General features: G+C 34.8%; 1 protein-coding gene across 1 annotated transcript in view; it reads left to right on the forward strand.

Annotated features, from left to right (window-relative positions):
• The window catches only part of LOC114325810 (maltase A1), a 33,226-nt gene extending 26,416 nt beyond the window's left edge, over positions 1-6,810 (forward strand). Inside the window, exons 6-7 of the mRNA XM_028273934.2 lie at positions 136-728; positions 6,662-6,810. Of these exons, the coding sequence (XP_028129735.1) occupies positions 136-728; positions 6,662-6,728 (660 nt within the window). The 3' untranslated portion in view covers positions 6,729-6,810. The remainder of the gene's footprint in view (positions 1-135; positions 729-6,661) is intronic.
• Positions 6,811-14,004: the final 7,194 nt, after the last annotated feature.

A 14,004-nucleotide genomic window follows, 5' to 3' on the forward strand; every position in this document is an offset into this window, starting at 1 on the left:
CTCAATTAAAATCCAAGACATACTATGAACCAAGAGAAGGGCTTTTAGAAAGAAAAGTCATGCATTCTTATCTTTTAAGGCATAATCAGCCCTATAATAATATTTCATATAAATAATAGGTTTATTTTTTTCCAGCTAGGTAACCACGATCTGCACAGAATAGCTTCAAGAGTAGGCAAAGAAAAGGTTGACGCCTTAAATATGCTCACAGCAGTTTTACCAGGCATCCAAATAACTTACAACGGTGAGGAAATTGGTATGGAAGATGGAGAAGTGACTTGTGAACAAGGCGATGACCTGAAAAGTAATTGTACTCTCTATCCTTCTGTAAGTAGAGATTTTGAAAGAACTCCCTTCCAATGGGACAGCAGCGAGTTTGCCGGATTTACCAACGGAACATCTACTTGGTTGCCTGTCAGTAGCAAAAAAGATAACTGCAATGTTGCCGATCAACTTAAAGACGATAGAAGCCATTTGAGTATTTATAAAAGTTTACAAAAATTGAGGAAGACATTAAACAGTAGATCAGAAATCGAAGTAAATGCCCAAGGAAACGATAAAAATGTATTGGAAGTAGCAAGGTTTAACAAAGTTAACGGTTCAAATACTGATTTGGTTGAATTTATTTGTAATTTAGGAAACACTGCGGCTGATGTTTCTTTGCTTGAAAATAACAATGTTGGATATAAAGTGCTTATAAGCAGTAAAAATTCAAAACGAAAGCCAGGGTAAGTATTTTTTAATTTTATAATCAAAATTATCTCTCTAATGTAGTTTGTGAGGTAATAACAATATTTATTTAATACAATCCAGGACGCGTTTCGGCATCTCTTTCGTCATCAGCTTTATAAAACAAGAGGAACTAAATCTAAAATGCATAAGAATACACAATTTTAGGAAATAACTTAGTGTACAAAAAGGTCTTAATGTAAAAATTGTTACCTACGGAGTGTACTACACGGAGTCCAGGGCCGGATTTAAGAGGGGGCAGGCTGGGCAGCTGCCCGGGGCCCCCACATTCCAGGGGGCCCCACAAAGCCCCAAATGTAAACAAATCATCACATTGTTCACATAGAATAATTTTTGTCAATCAATTATCTGTGATATTTCGTTACATGGACGGTTTCACTCCTTTTGAAAGGTTTCTCGTATTTTTGCCAAATCACGATCATAAAGCAAAATATTTAATTCTCTAATGACATTGTTGCAATAATATGATATCGATTTGAAAAACTGCAGTGGACAGTCCTACGACAACGCGTCAGCATGAGTGGAAAATACAATGATATTCAGGCTAAAATTAGAGAACATAATATATCTTGGTGTTGTGGATTACTTGTGCCGCCCACTCTCTAAATTTAGTTACAAAAGCTGAAGCTGACTGTTGTTCTGCTTCCATAGCATTCTTTGATTTCTTAGAAGAACTATATAAACTATATGTATTTTTCACTTCCTCTACATATAGATACAACTTGTTAATCGAATGTTTAAAAGCTGCGTCTTTAAGCGAGACCAACGTCGACCATTGCAGAAATAGTTTTGTTACTAAAAGAGTAAATACTACTAGATTTATCAAGAAGTGATTCGGCAAAAGTTATTTATTGTTTATAATCAGATTAAAGGAGCATTATCTAATTATTAAAATTAAATATTATTAAAATTTAAAACTCGTAGCGATGCAAATGGTTTGTATAATCGAATGTGTTTACTAGAAACAGGAATATTTGGAATGAAATCTTAGAGAGGACAAAGAGCACAATTCATATTCTCCAAAATCTAAATATTGACATTAATTCAGGAGTGGCGGCACTGGGACCTCTTAAAGAATTTATATTCTTTTAAGGAGTATTCGACTTGCTCCACTGGATTATGGAACATCTCCAGTTACTGAAATGATAACACCAGAGAAATTTAGCACTCAAAATTTTATCGCTATTATAGGATCAGTTCATTTCCTCCTGTCAGAGGCTTTCTGCATATGAATCCATTCATTCCAATTTTGGATTTTTACATCATTTGGAAAATTTAACTTCCAATGAAATTGAACCTCGCTCAATGATAGGCCAAGAGGTTTGAGTTATCTCTCTATAATGAACATTGAACACGATGTCTTAAAGCAACTAGCATGTCCGACATAATCAAAGAATTTTCAATTAAAGATCTCGAAAAATACCCGGACTTAAACCATACATCTTACTATGTTTATTTTATTTCACTCTATTTTGCTCTAACAAGATACAGCTCTTGCATTTTTTATTTAAAAATATATTTATAAAAAGAGATTAACATTTTTTTTAATTTGCCTGTAAGCTTGTAGTTGGCTGTATACCACAGTTATAACAACATTTTTTTTTAATGATAGGAAGTAGGCCCCACACCAATTCTGCCCAGGGGCCCCCACTGCCTTAAATCCGACTCTGACGGAGTATAAATAAAAGTGGGAAAGTGGGTAGGTTGCCAATGACATAGGAATATTCTTCTTCTTCATGTACCATGTTCTTCCAGAACGTTAGTTATCATCATAGCTATCTTAATTTTATTCACGGCCACCGTAACTATAAGCATGATTGAATCAATCACTTGCGAGTCTCGCAAGTTCTGTTGTGGAGTTTCTAATTTTTTCCACCTAAGAAACTTTTTAAATGCATCTATAGCACCACATTGCGAAAGCCACAAGGTGATTCGATCACACCTCAAGAAAAAGAGCACGTACCAGTAAAGTAGGCGGATTCTTAATGCCAATATTAGGTTATCATCATCATCATTATCCAACCAATTTACGTCCACTGCTGGAGATAGGTCTTCCACAATTCACGTCCTGTACTTTTCCTAGGTCACCAGTTATAAGGATTATGTCATCTTCAAAACGAAGATGATTTTTTCTCCATCTATTGTGATCTCTTTATTGTCCCAGTTGAGCATTTAAAGGCATATTCCAGAACAGTTATGGATAGTTTTGTCGAGAGTGGGTCGTCTTATCTTACGCCGCGTTCAATGCTTATTTCTTTGTTTTATCATATATCTTCTTAACACTCATTGTTGCCTCGTTATGAATAGTATAGATGAAGAATTTTAGGTCTGTGTTTGTGTTACATAATACATTGCTTGGACATCCTTCTTAATGCACATCTGGTCTGCTCTACTATAGGAATATTCCAAATACACGATTGCTATATAATACCATTTAATAGAGGGTTATTAAAAGACTCAAACAATTCTAAAAAATGTTCACCTGTTTTTAAAAGATAAGTTGGACTAGCGCTACTGATATGTGCCAGCTTTGTCTTACTATCAGTCGGTATCAAATTATGTTCGGCAATACTATACGTGAGACAATCACATGTATTTTACAAATATACATAACAATGCTGTTGAAACACAAATTTGATAAAAGGAACCTACTTGTAAAAATTATGTTAGATAGGCAGCCAACATTACTTTTGAATTTAAACTGAAACTTTGAAAATAGGGGGTAGCAGTTGTTGGAAGTATCTCTTATTAAGCTTAATATGGTAATGTAACAGTCTATGCCATGATAGATACAGTAAAGGTATTAACATCATTCCAAATTATTGTGGATTACTGCCATCTCATACAATATAACTACTTATAATAAGTCTGGTAACAACACCGTTCGAGCAATATAAAATGTAAGAGAAAGTATTAATTAAGTCAAAAGTCGAACCCGCTTAATAGAATACCTGTTAAAAGAATATCCCGGATTAAGGAATAGAAATTTGAGGTCCCACAAAGTTTTTACTAGGCACATATGATCGGTTATTTTAGAATATCCCTGTTATAGGAATACTTTTGCTTGGCACTAAGGCTATTCCAATAAGCGGGTTTGACTGTAGTAACAAAACAGTTACAAGTAAAACTCACCTAATGACATTACAAATAGGGTTGGGAAATTTAAAGGTAAGTTCAGTTGAATAACCGCATTAACTAAAGCAAAAGTTTAAGTTGATAGAAATGTAAGGCTGAAATAGCAGAAGCAATTCATTCAAAGTCTTAAGATTCGAATATGTGGGAGTCGAAATATGTAGTTATAGAGAGGTTAAAGAGAGCGTCCGAAAGCAAGCAAATAAAACCAATTACGTGTCAGGATGTCTGAGAGATGTCATCTGGAGAAATAAAGATATGAGGCTGGAAGGGAAAGTACGCATATACAAATCATGTGTAAGATCGATCATGATGTACGGGATAGAAACAAGATGTGACACAGCAGAAAGCAAGAGGATACTGAGAACATCAGAAATGAGAACGTTGAGGTCAATAAATGGGAAAGCACTGAGAGACAAAATACTGAAAGACAGAATAAGAGATCTCTGTAACATACAAGACATAGTACGGTGGGGAAGACAGAGAAGACAAGAGTGGAATCAGCATGTGACGAGAATGGACAGCGAGAAAATAGCCCGTATATCCAGAAATTCAAAGCCAATAGGCAAGAAACCAATAATAAGGCCCCTTAAAAGGTGGCAAGATAGCTGACAGTCAACATCACAGTCACGAATACAAGCTTAAAATCGGTTAAGAACAGGTTAAGAGGCCTAATATAAGAAGAAAAAGAAGAAAAAGAAGAAAAAGAAGAAGAAGAAAAAGAAAAAGAAGAAGAAGAAGAAGAAGAGGAAGAAGAGGAAGAAGAAGAAGAAGAAGAAGAAGAAGAAGAAGAAGAAGGATTCAAAACTATAGCAATGGCATTTAATTTAGCTCCACTAACTTGATCTACTCTAGAGAACCTACTGTCTTACTCGCTGAAGTCAAAGATGCAATTAAATCACTAAAGAGAAATAAATCGCCAGGCATTGATTCAATACCATGTGAAATACTACAGTGACTAGGTGACAAAGGATTACATATCATCCATTCTATCTGTGTCGCTGTTTGGAATTCAGGAAAATAGCCATCTGATTGGTGTACCTCAATTTATATCCCACTACACAAAAAAGGAACTACTACCAGATGTGAAAACTACCGCACACTGTCACTAATAACACATGCTAGTAAAATCTTGTTGCATATCATCAAAAACAGATTAAAAACCTATCTACATTAGCAAATACCTCAGGAACAAGCGGAGTTTGTAAAGGGTAAAGGTACAAGGGAACAAATCCTGAACCTGAGACAACTCATTGAAAAGTCTAGAGAATTTCAAGTACCTAATATGATTATATGCTTCGTTGACTACCAAAAGTCATTTGATTGTGTAAGCTGGATAAATCTGTGGTCAATTTTAATAGAAATGGGCGCACCAATGCACCTGGTGACACTTATTAAAAATCTGTACCAGTCTAATATAGCGACAGTACGACTAGATCAGAAGTTCTCAAACCAATTCAAGACCGAGAGATGTATTAGACAAGGATGCGTGTTGTCACCTGACTTATTTAACATTTATGGTGAACATGTCATGAGGATGGTTTTAGAAGGATGGGCTGGTGGAGTAACAGTAGCTGGTAGGAAAATATCCAATTATTTGCTGATGACACTACATTTATAGCAGCAAATGAGCAAGAAATGTTTGATCTTCTGCAAAGAGTTGAGTACGAAAGCAATAAAGTTGGTCTGAAAATCAATAAAGCTAAGACAAAAAAAAAGGTGGTCGACAGATTCGACATTATTCAACTGACTAACATGTTACAGGAATACCAGATAGTAAACACCTTTATCTATCTCGGGTCTAGTATAACTAACGATGGTAACTGTGAAGCAGAAGTTCGGAGACGTATTGGTATGGCAAAAAATGCGATGAGTCGCCTAACTAAAGTTTGGAAAGACAGATCTATCTCTCAAAATATCAAGATGAGACTGGTGAATGCCCTTGTATTCTCAATATTTCTATACGGGGCAGAGACTTGGACTCTTCGCGCATGCGAGCGCCAAAAAATGGATGCCTTTGAGATGTGGTGCTGGAGAAGAATGCTGCGCATACCTTGGACAGCTCATAGGACAAACGTTTCCATTCTAAACCAACTCAATATTAAAAAAAAAATATGTGTGCAACGAATTCTGTAATTTTTTGGTCACGTGGTGCGCAGAGGTGACGACAGTTTAGAGAGATTAATTGTTTCTGGAAACGTTCCGGGGAGAAGATCAAGAGGACGATCACCAACTAGATGGTCTGACCAAATAAAGCATTCAGCTGGAAACTCATTCTGCGAAGCTCTTAGAGCAGCTCAAGATAGAGACCAATGGAGAAACATTGTTATGAATATTGGAAGAAATCACGATCTTCAGTAATGGGGAAACGACAAGAGAGAGAGAACTTGATCTAGAAGGGAATAGGAGTGGTATGTTGAAAGTATACGTATAGTTATAAGTATTTGTATTTATTAATTTATTTTAATGTTCTGAGATACGGGCCTCTCTTCTCTTTAAATTTTCACTTTAAAATAGTCTGGCCTGACAAATGTAGGTACTGATGTTTGTTCTTAGGCTGGGAATAGTAAAATTACCACATATATATTACCACTCCAGAACGGGATGTACTGCCTATTTCAGAGCGACTTACAATGTGTTACTACAAAATCTCAAGCGTAGCTGAACAAGTCCAGTTTCTTATTCATTCATATATCTTTTAGAAGTGGGACCACTGCATTTTTTTCATCGTTAATAATTTTATACTATTTTGTTAATAAATCATATACTTTTATTTTAGTGACATTGTTGACAACAAAAGTCTGGTGCTGGATCCATACGAAGCGCTTATTCTCGGAGAAGCTTAGTTTGTTGTTAGCATAGCTTTAATATATTAGTTTTTAACTGTAAATTGTATAAATAATATCTAAATTAAATTATATTTATTAATTGCATTTCTCCATACCTTTATACCTTAGCTCATATCAACATCAATCCCTTTTACCAACATGTTCTGCCCAATCATCTCACCCCAGGTCTTCTTTGGTCTTCTTCTCCTACTTATTCCAAAAACCCCCAGTTCAGCAACTCTTCGTATTGGTTGGTAACCGTCTCGGCGTTGAACGTGACGAAATCTTCTTAACCTATGCTCTCTCATGATGGCGTCAATTGGAACCACCCCTAGACTTCTCCTGATATACTTATTTTTAATTTTTTTTTTGTCACTCCTCCCATCCATTTAAACATTCTCATTTCCTCCAAATCCATTCTTTGTTCTCCTTTCTTGTTAATTGCACAATATTGACTTCCGTACATCATAGCCGATTACAGTTGTTTTATAGAATTTTCCCTTCAGCTTCATTAGAATTTTCATGTCACATAACGCGCCACTCGCTTGCTTCTACTTGATCTATGGCCAATCCCATATAAACATAACATTTAACTTAGACATGCCACAAGATAACAGTTTCGGAACCTCTATTGAGTTCTTATAACCCTAGGTAACTTTTCAGACTGCGCAATGCTCCACCGTTACCCCAGAAGAGAAAAGTTTAAGCTCCTTTGTTGTGCTATCTGCTTTTACTAACATTGTCATCAACATCATTAAATCTAATTTATTAATATCTTACAAATATGATTGCATATTGCCACGAGTAAGACTAAATGGGTGATTCATTTAGAGGTACTTTTTTTGGTGAGGATTTGTTGGGAGATCGTGCATGAATGGTATCACCTAAAGTTGCTTTCTTATTCAGTATCGTTTGACATTTTATCCTAGAAATACTTAACTCGGCACAACGTCTAGAAATTATGTATTTAGCTGTATTACGAAAATAGGCGTTCAATGAGGAATGTGTTTCGTGCGCTTAGAGCAAAAAAAAAATGTTTTCCGATGAGGCCCGTTTTTGGGTTAATGAGGACGTGAATAAACAAAATTCCCGTATTTGGGTTGATAAGCAACCCAAAGAGGTTCAATAGTTGCCAATACATTCAGAAAAAACCACTGTTTGGTGTGGTTTATGGGCCGGTGTCATCGTCGGTCCATGTCTTGGACCGGCCAGAATGTTACTGTGAGTTGAGACCATTATCGCGCCATGATAACTGACTATTTGGTACCAGAAATTTAAGTTCGTAGTTTAAGTGACATTTAGTTCCAAAAATATGGCGACAACTACCAAACATCCCGTGAAAGCATGGCTTTACTAAGAAAACGGTTCGGTGAGCAATTTATTTCACGCTTCGGACCAGTGACTTGTCCGCCTATATCCTGTGACATCACACGTCTAGTCGTTTTCCTCTGGGGCTACCTTAAGTCCAAAGTCTACATGAATAAACCGGCTACGATTGAGGCATTGGAGGTCAGTATTACTCGAGTCACTGGTCAAATACCAATCGAAAAGCTCGAACGCGTCATCGAGAATTATAACTTCAGAATGGACCGTCTTAACCGCAGCCATGGTCAACATTGGAAAAAAATTTCTTTAAGAAGTAATTGTAAAGAATGGTTCTTTTTTACGACAATAAAGATTTTCAAATAAAATTCATTTTTTTTTTCATTGTTTTTCTTTTTTAAAAAGTACCTCTAAATGAATCACCCTTTACAATGGTCAGAAATGTGCTGGCGAACGCATTGGTATGCACGCCAAAAGTGGAAAAAGGAGAAATAGACATATTTAAAAATCAAAACACTATCTTCTTCTTTTTAAGTGCCGTCTACCAATCGGTGGTTGGACATCACTATCTTTACTCTATCTGCCGCTGCTCTGAATTGTATTTAAACCATTCCCTTAAATTCTTCAACCATGACACTCTCCTCTAGGTAGATATTCTTTAAACATCGATTGATGAAATTCCGAAGAGTTTTTGCAATACAATATCGTAAACCCCTTTGTTTTTTAATTGCTAATCAAGCGGGTGCGACACTGTAGTATAAGGGGATGGGTATGAACTTTCGGCTTCGATGCTATTTAAATGAGATTAATTTTTTTCGAATCCTTAGAACAGTAATAAGTATTTTTGAAAAATGTAAACGCAGAATGAAAGATTACGTTATTACCGAGGGCCGAAAGTCCCTGAAAACTTCTATAATGTTTATTTTAATGTTACAGGGGTGAAAATCTAAGAGAAAATTTAGTGTGATTTTTAATTTCAACTATCTCATTTAAAAGAAACTTTTTATTCATTCTAAGGGACTTTCGGCCCTCGGTAATAAAATAACCTTTTATTCTGCGTTTAAAGTTTTCAAAAATACTTATTAGTTTTCGCAGGATTCGAAAAAAATTATTACATTTAAAATAAATTGAAAATTTTGACAGGCGTCAAAATGTTCCTTTCCTCGTGAGGACGTTTGAGTTGGCCTAAATTCATTATCTCGAGAATGGGCAATTTTGAAGAGAAATCCTCAGACAGGTCGATTTTTATTTTTAAATTAGGACTTTTTGGCATATACATAATAATAGTGACGTCACCAATTTGGGCGTGATGACGTAATCGATGATTTTTTTGAATGGGAGTAGGGGTCTTGTGACAGCTCATTTGAAATGTTTCTTAATTATCAATTCAGTAATATAATCATTAACATAAATATTCATACAAGGTGTACAGAAAAAATTTTTCTTTTTGTGTCAATTTATATTAATTAAGAAATAGCTATTTGTATAACAAGGGAGGAAAGTGTTACTTTTCCTCCCGAGAATGAAGTTTACTGCCCGACGCGTAGCGGAGGGCAGTAATCATTCAAGGGAGGAAAAGGCACTTTACTCCCATGTTATACATATGGTTTTTCCACCTTCCTCAAATAACAAGTCATTTTTTCATTTTTACTTAATTTATTTATGTAACTAACCAACAAAATTTATTAGAACTAAAACTAACAAGTAGGTACAATATAACTGTCAACTGTCAAATATAAGTCAAATTATTAATGTAAACATTGTTAAATCAAAATAACAATTTACTGTTTTTTACCAGTCTGCAAAATACAGGATGTTTTATAAATAAACGTTAAAATGTATAGATACTTCGTAATAGAAAATAGATATTGTACAGGGCGTCAATAAGTTATATTTCATGAATGAAATACCATTACGTCACTTTTACTTTTCCTCCCTAGGGAGGAAAAGTACAACTTTGCTCCCTACAATCAGGTCCGGAAAAGTATACTTTCGGTAGAGGTAGGTGGAAAAAAAATTTGCACGCCCTTTACAAGTAATTATCTTAACGTTTATATTACTGAATATAGAATTAAATAATCTTTCAAATGAGGTATCACACGCAAAGATCTTATAGACATAGATTTGGCCAACTCGGAAAAATAGCGTAACGCGGAGCATTTCGGGTCGGTGGTCTATCTATCTCCCTCTACCGGCTCTTAGCTTTCTCTCTCTAGCATATGATGCCCGCCGCCTGTGTGTCACTGTCGTTCCGTTACTCCCACCTCTTGGTAGGTACGCTCACACTCGCACGATAGACAAAGATAGCTAAACTACCGTACGTGATATCGACGTTACACCCCGATGCATTGAGTGGCATATCTCTAGCCAAGTCTATTTTCTTTACATGTCTCTGATCACACCACCCCTACTCTAATTTAAAAAAATCATCGATTACGTCATCACGCCCAGATCGATGACGTCACTAGTAATATATATACATGCCAAAAAGTCATAATTTAAAAATAAAAATCGACCTGTCTGAGGATTTCTCTTCAAATTTGCCCATTCTCGAGATAATGAATTTATGAAAACTCAAACGTCCCCACTTATACTACAGTGTCGCGCCCGCTTGATTAGCAATTAAAAAACAAAGGGTTTTCGATATTGGATTGAAAGAAACTCTTCGGGATTTCATCAATCGGAGTTTAAAGAATTTCTCGTATACTGAGTAAAACCGTTTATTTTGCGTTTATCTATGTGTTTGTCTTTAGAATTTGGACTAATTTTTCATGTCTTACTTTGTCAAATGCTTTTTCAAAATCAACATAACAAACATGTACATCCACATTCATATCCATGCATCTTTGAGCTATCACATTAAAAGCAAATAACGCCTCTCTGGTTCCTAATCAGTTTCTAAAACCAAACTGACTCTCATCTACTCCTTCTTCCAGTTTTTTATTGATAAGGCCATGTATTATTTTCAAGAATAATTTGATAATATATATTACTTATTAATGATATTGTTCTGTATTCACTGCAATATCTAGAGTTTGTATTTTTAGCGATAGTCAAAGTACAGTGGAACCCCGATAAGTCGGCCCCTGATAACCCGGAACTCCGGCTAACCCGGACCGATTTTTATCAGACAAAAATTTCAACAATAAAGATGTATTGCTGTTACAAAATCTCGTGAACCTAATTCATTCATTTGGTGACATCAATATACGAACGAAACGATTGAATCCGACATTACTGAAAATATCAGGGTGCAGATGGGACCCTGTCGCACAATTCGCAGCAAATAAAATAGTCGTATGTTTTTGGCTTCATTTTATTTCGGTTATACATACGCATTTTCAAGGTTCACGAGGTTTTGTACCAACTCTACGTAATATAATATTTGAGAGATAATGGGTACTTGTGTAATTTGAACTACATATACCATTACAAAGACCATTAATATTCTTTTTTTAACAATGGTCTTAGTCATCACTGTTATTAAATAACATAACATCAGAGACGGTATTGTGTGTAGTAAAGTCGTATTGTTCGCTTCCAATCGTTCGTAAATCTATTCAGATTTTGTGTGCGTGTTTTTGTCTATAAGGGCAACAAAACGTAAAAATGTTGTAGTGACAATGGAAAAGAAACTAGAAGCATTAAGTAGAATTGATAAAGGTGAATCTTGCAGCATTATATGGTGTCGGTACATCTACAGTATCGGATTGGAAGAAAAATAGAACTAAAATCGAAGATTTTTTTTTCAAAATGATAAAAAAAGACAGTTTGGACAATCGGTGCAAAGCTAATAAAGCTAAGAATGAGACTCTTGACGACGCTTTGTATGTGTGGTTTTGTGTGGAATGCGAACGTGGTTTACCAGTGTCTGTGTGACAATTATAACGGAGTTTATCTGTAAGCATACCATATTTTATTAATTTTTACCATTTTCTCCGGCTAACCCGGATTTTCGATAACCCGGATAGGCCGCGGTCCCGATTAGTCTGAGTTAACGGGGTTCCACTGTACTATCATTGTCACCAAAATGATTATATCCAATCTATTAATATCCTACAAATATTATTGCATATTGCCATGAGCAAGACCAAAAATAGAATACATACTAAGGAATGTATGCTGGCGAATGCACTTATATGCACGCCAAAATTGAAAAAAGAAGAAGGAAACACATATTTGAAAATAAAAACAAATTTTAATGTGTCAGAATGTCATCGGAAAGTCATGGAAAGTATAAAATAAAAATTATAAAAGAAAACGTTAAGTAAAATTACAATATTGACAATTTACTTGGAAGGTATTATACTATAGAAATATGCCAAATAGATTATTTCGAAGAGGTGGAAGAGTCTTAATTGTATTAATTGTCATAATTTGCATTCTAATATTTACTTTTGTCATAGTATTTGCTGTAAAGAAATAAGCACAAGTTTGTTGCAGACCAAAGCCTGAAAATTGTATAGGTAATGCTTTAAAAGGAAAAATGGAGAAACGAAAACTGATGATAGTCATAAAATATTTTATTTTTGGTTTAAAACTATTATTTCTTCGAGTTTGTGATATGTTACTGGTTTATTAAAATAAGGTTTTAATTTCTACTTATTATTTATTTTGTATAAAAGCCTTAAGGTTTTTCGCAGGATGCTGAAAGTCTCTTGGACAAATTTCGTGACCAACAACGAGATACTGAGAAGAATGGGGACTGAGATAGAACTCCTAAATATTGTAAAATAAACATAAGAACGAGTTACCTGGGACGCATTAAGTTACAGAGGAGAAAGATACAACTTTTAGCGACTCATAATGGAAGGGAAAGTGGAAGAAAGAAGAGGTCCAAGAAGAAGAAAATTCCCCTGGCTGAAGAACATAAGAGACTGGACAGGAGTGGACACACATTCGATACGAAGAACAGCTCAAGATAAAGAGCAATTTGCTGCAGTTTTAGCAAACCATCAGTAATGGAGAAGGCACCATACGAAGAAGATTTCGTTTGTACTATCCTCAAATATATAATATCAAATTAAGATTCAACATTATCAAAAAAATGTTTTAGTTTTTTAGATGTTTAAGTCTCAAAGAAGGCTACTGGATATGAGACCCAAGTGATAAAACCAACACACACCAACAGATATCTCAATTAAAAATCAAATCACAATATCAACGTTAAAAAGCGAATCATTAAATCCTTATATGGTAGAGCCAAAATTACTTGTTCTTACGAAAATTCATTTTTAGAAGAAAAACAATTGTTAAGATCTGTTTTATTAAAGAATGATTATCCTTTATCGTTTATAAATACGAAATTGTCAAGATTGGATCGAATGGAACAGAACAACTTAGAACGGGATCCTACAACATTCACAAGAAATAATACGAGGAAAATATCAATACCATATATAAAAGAACTATCCGAGGAACTTAAAACAATAGGAAATAAATTCAACATTTCCACAACATTCAAAACAACAAACACATTGAGATCTATTCTATCTAAAACTAAACCTAACAATGAACAAGAAAGAACAAAGAACTGCATTTATAAAATACCTTGTGAATGTGAACAATTTTATTTAGGTGAAACATCAAGACCATTAAGCGTTAGGATAAGTGAACATCAGTCTTATATTAAACATAGAGAATTTGATAGATCTCAAATATGTCAACAAGTATGGGATAATGAACATAGAGTTCAGTGGAGAGATTCAAGTATAGTCCTTAAAGAATGAGATGGTAAAAAGAGAAAAATCAAAGAAGGGGCTCTAATTTTGCTAAATGAAACCAATTGTGTCGCAAATTCCTCCGTAGAATGCAGTAGGATGTGGTTACCTATACTGAAAGAGGAAGTCATTAGAAATAAAATACCACGTTTAGTAAATAATAACATATCGAGTTAGTACATATTTTATATTTTAGTATTACTTATTGTATATCTATGTATTATTAATATTATTTATAATTTAAACATATT

This window comes from Diabrotica virgifera, chromosome 3 (genome assembly GCF_917563875.1).
Source record: "Diabrotica virgifera virgifera chromosome 3, PGI_DIABVI_V3a".
Taxonomy (NCBI): domain Eukaryota; kingdom Metazoa; phylum Arthropoda; class Insecta; order Coleoptera; family Chrysomelidae; genus Diabrotica; species Diabrotica virgifera.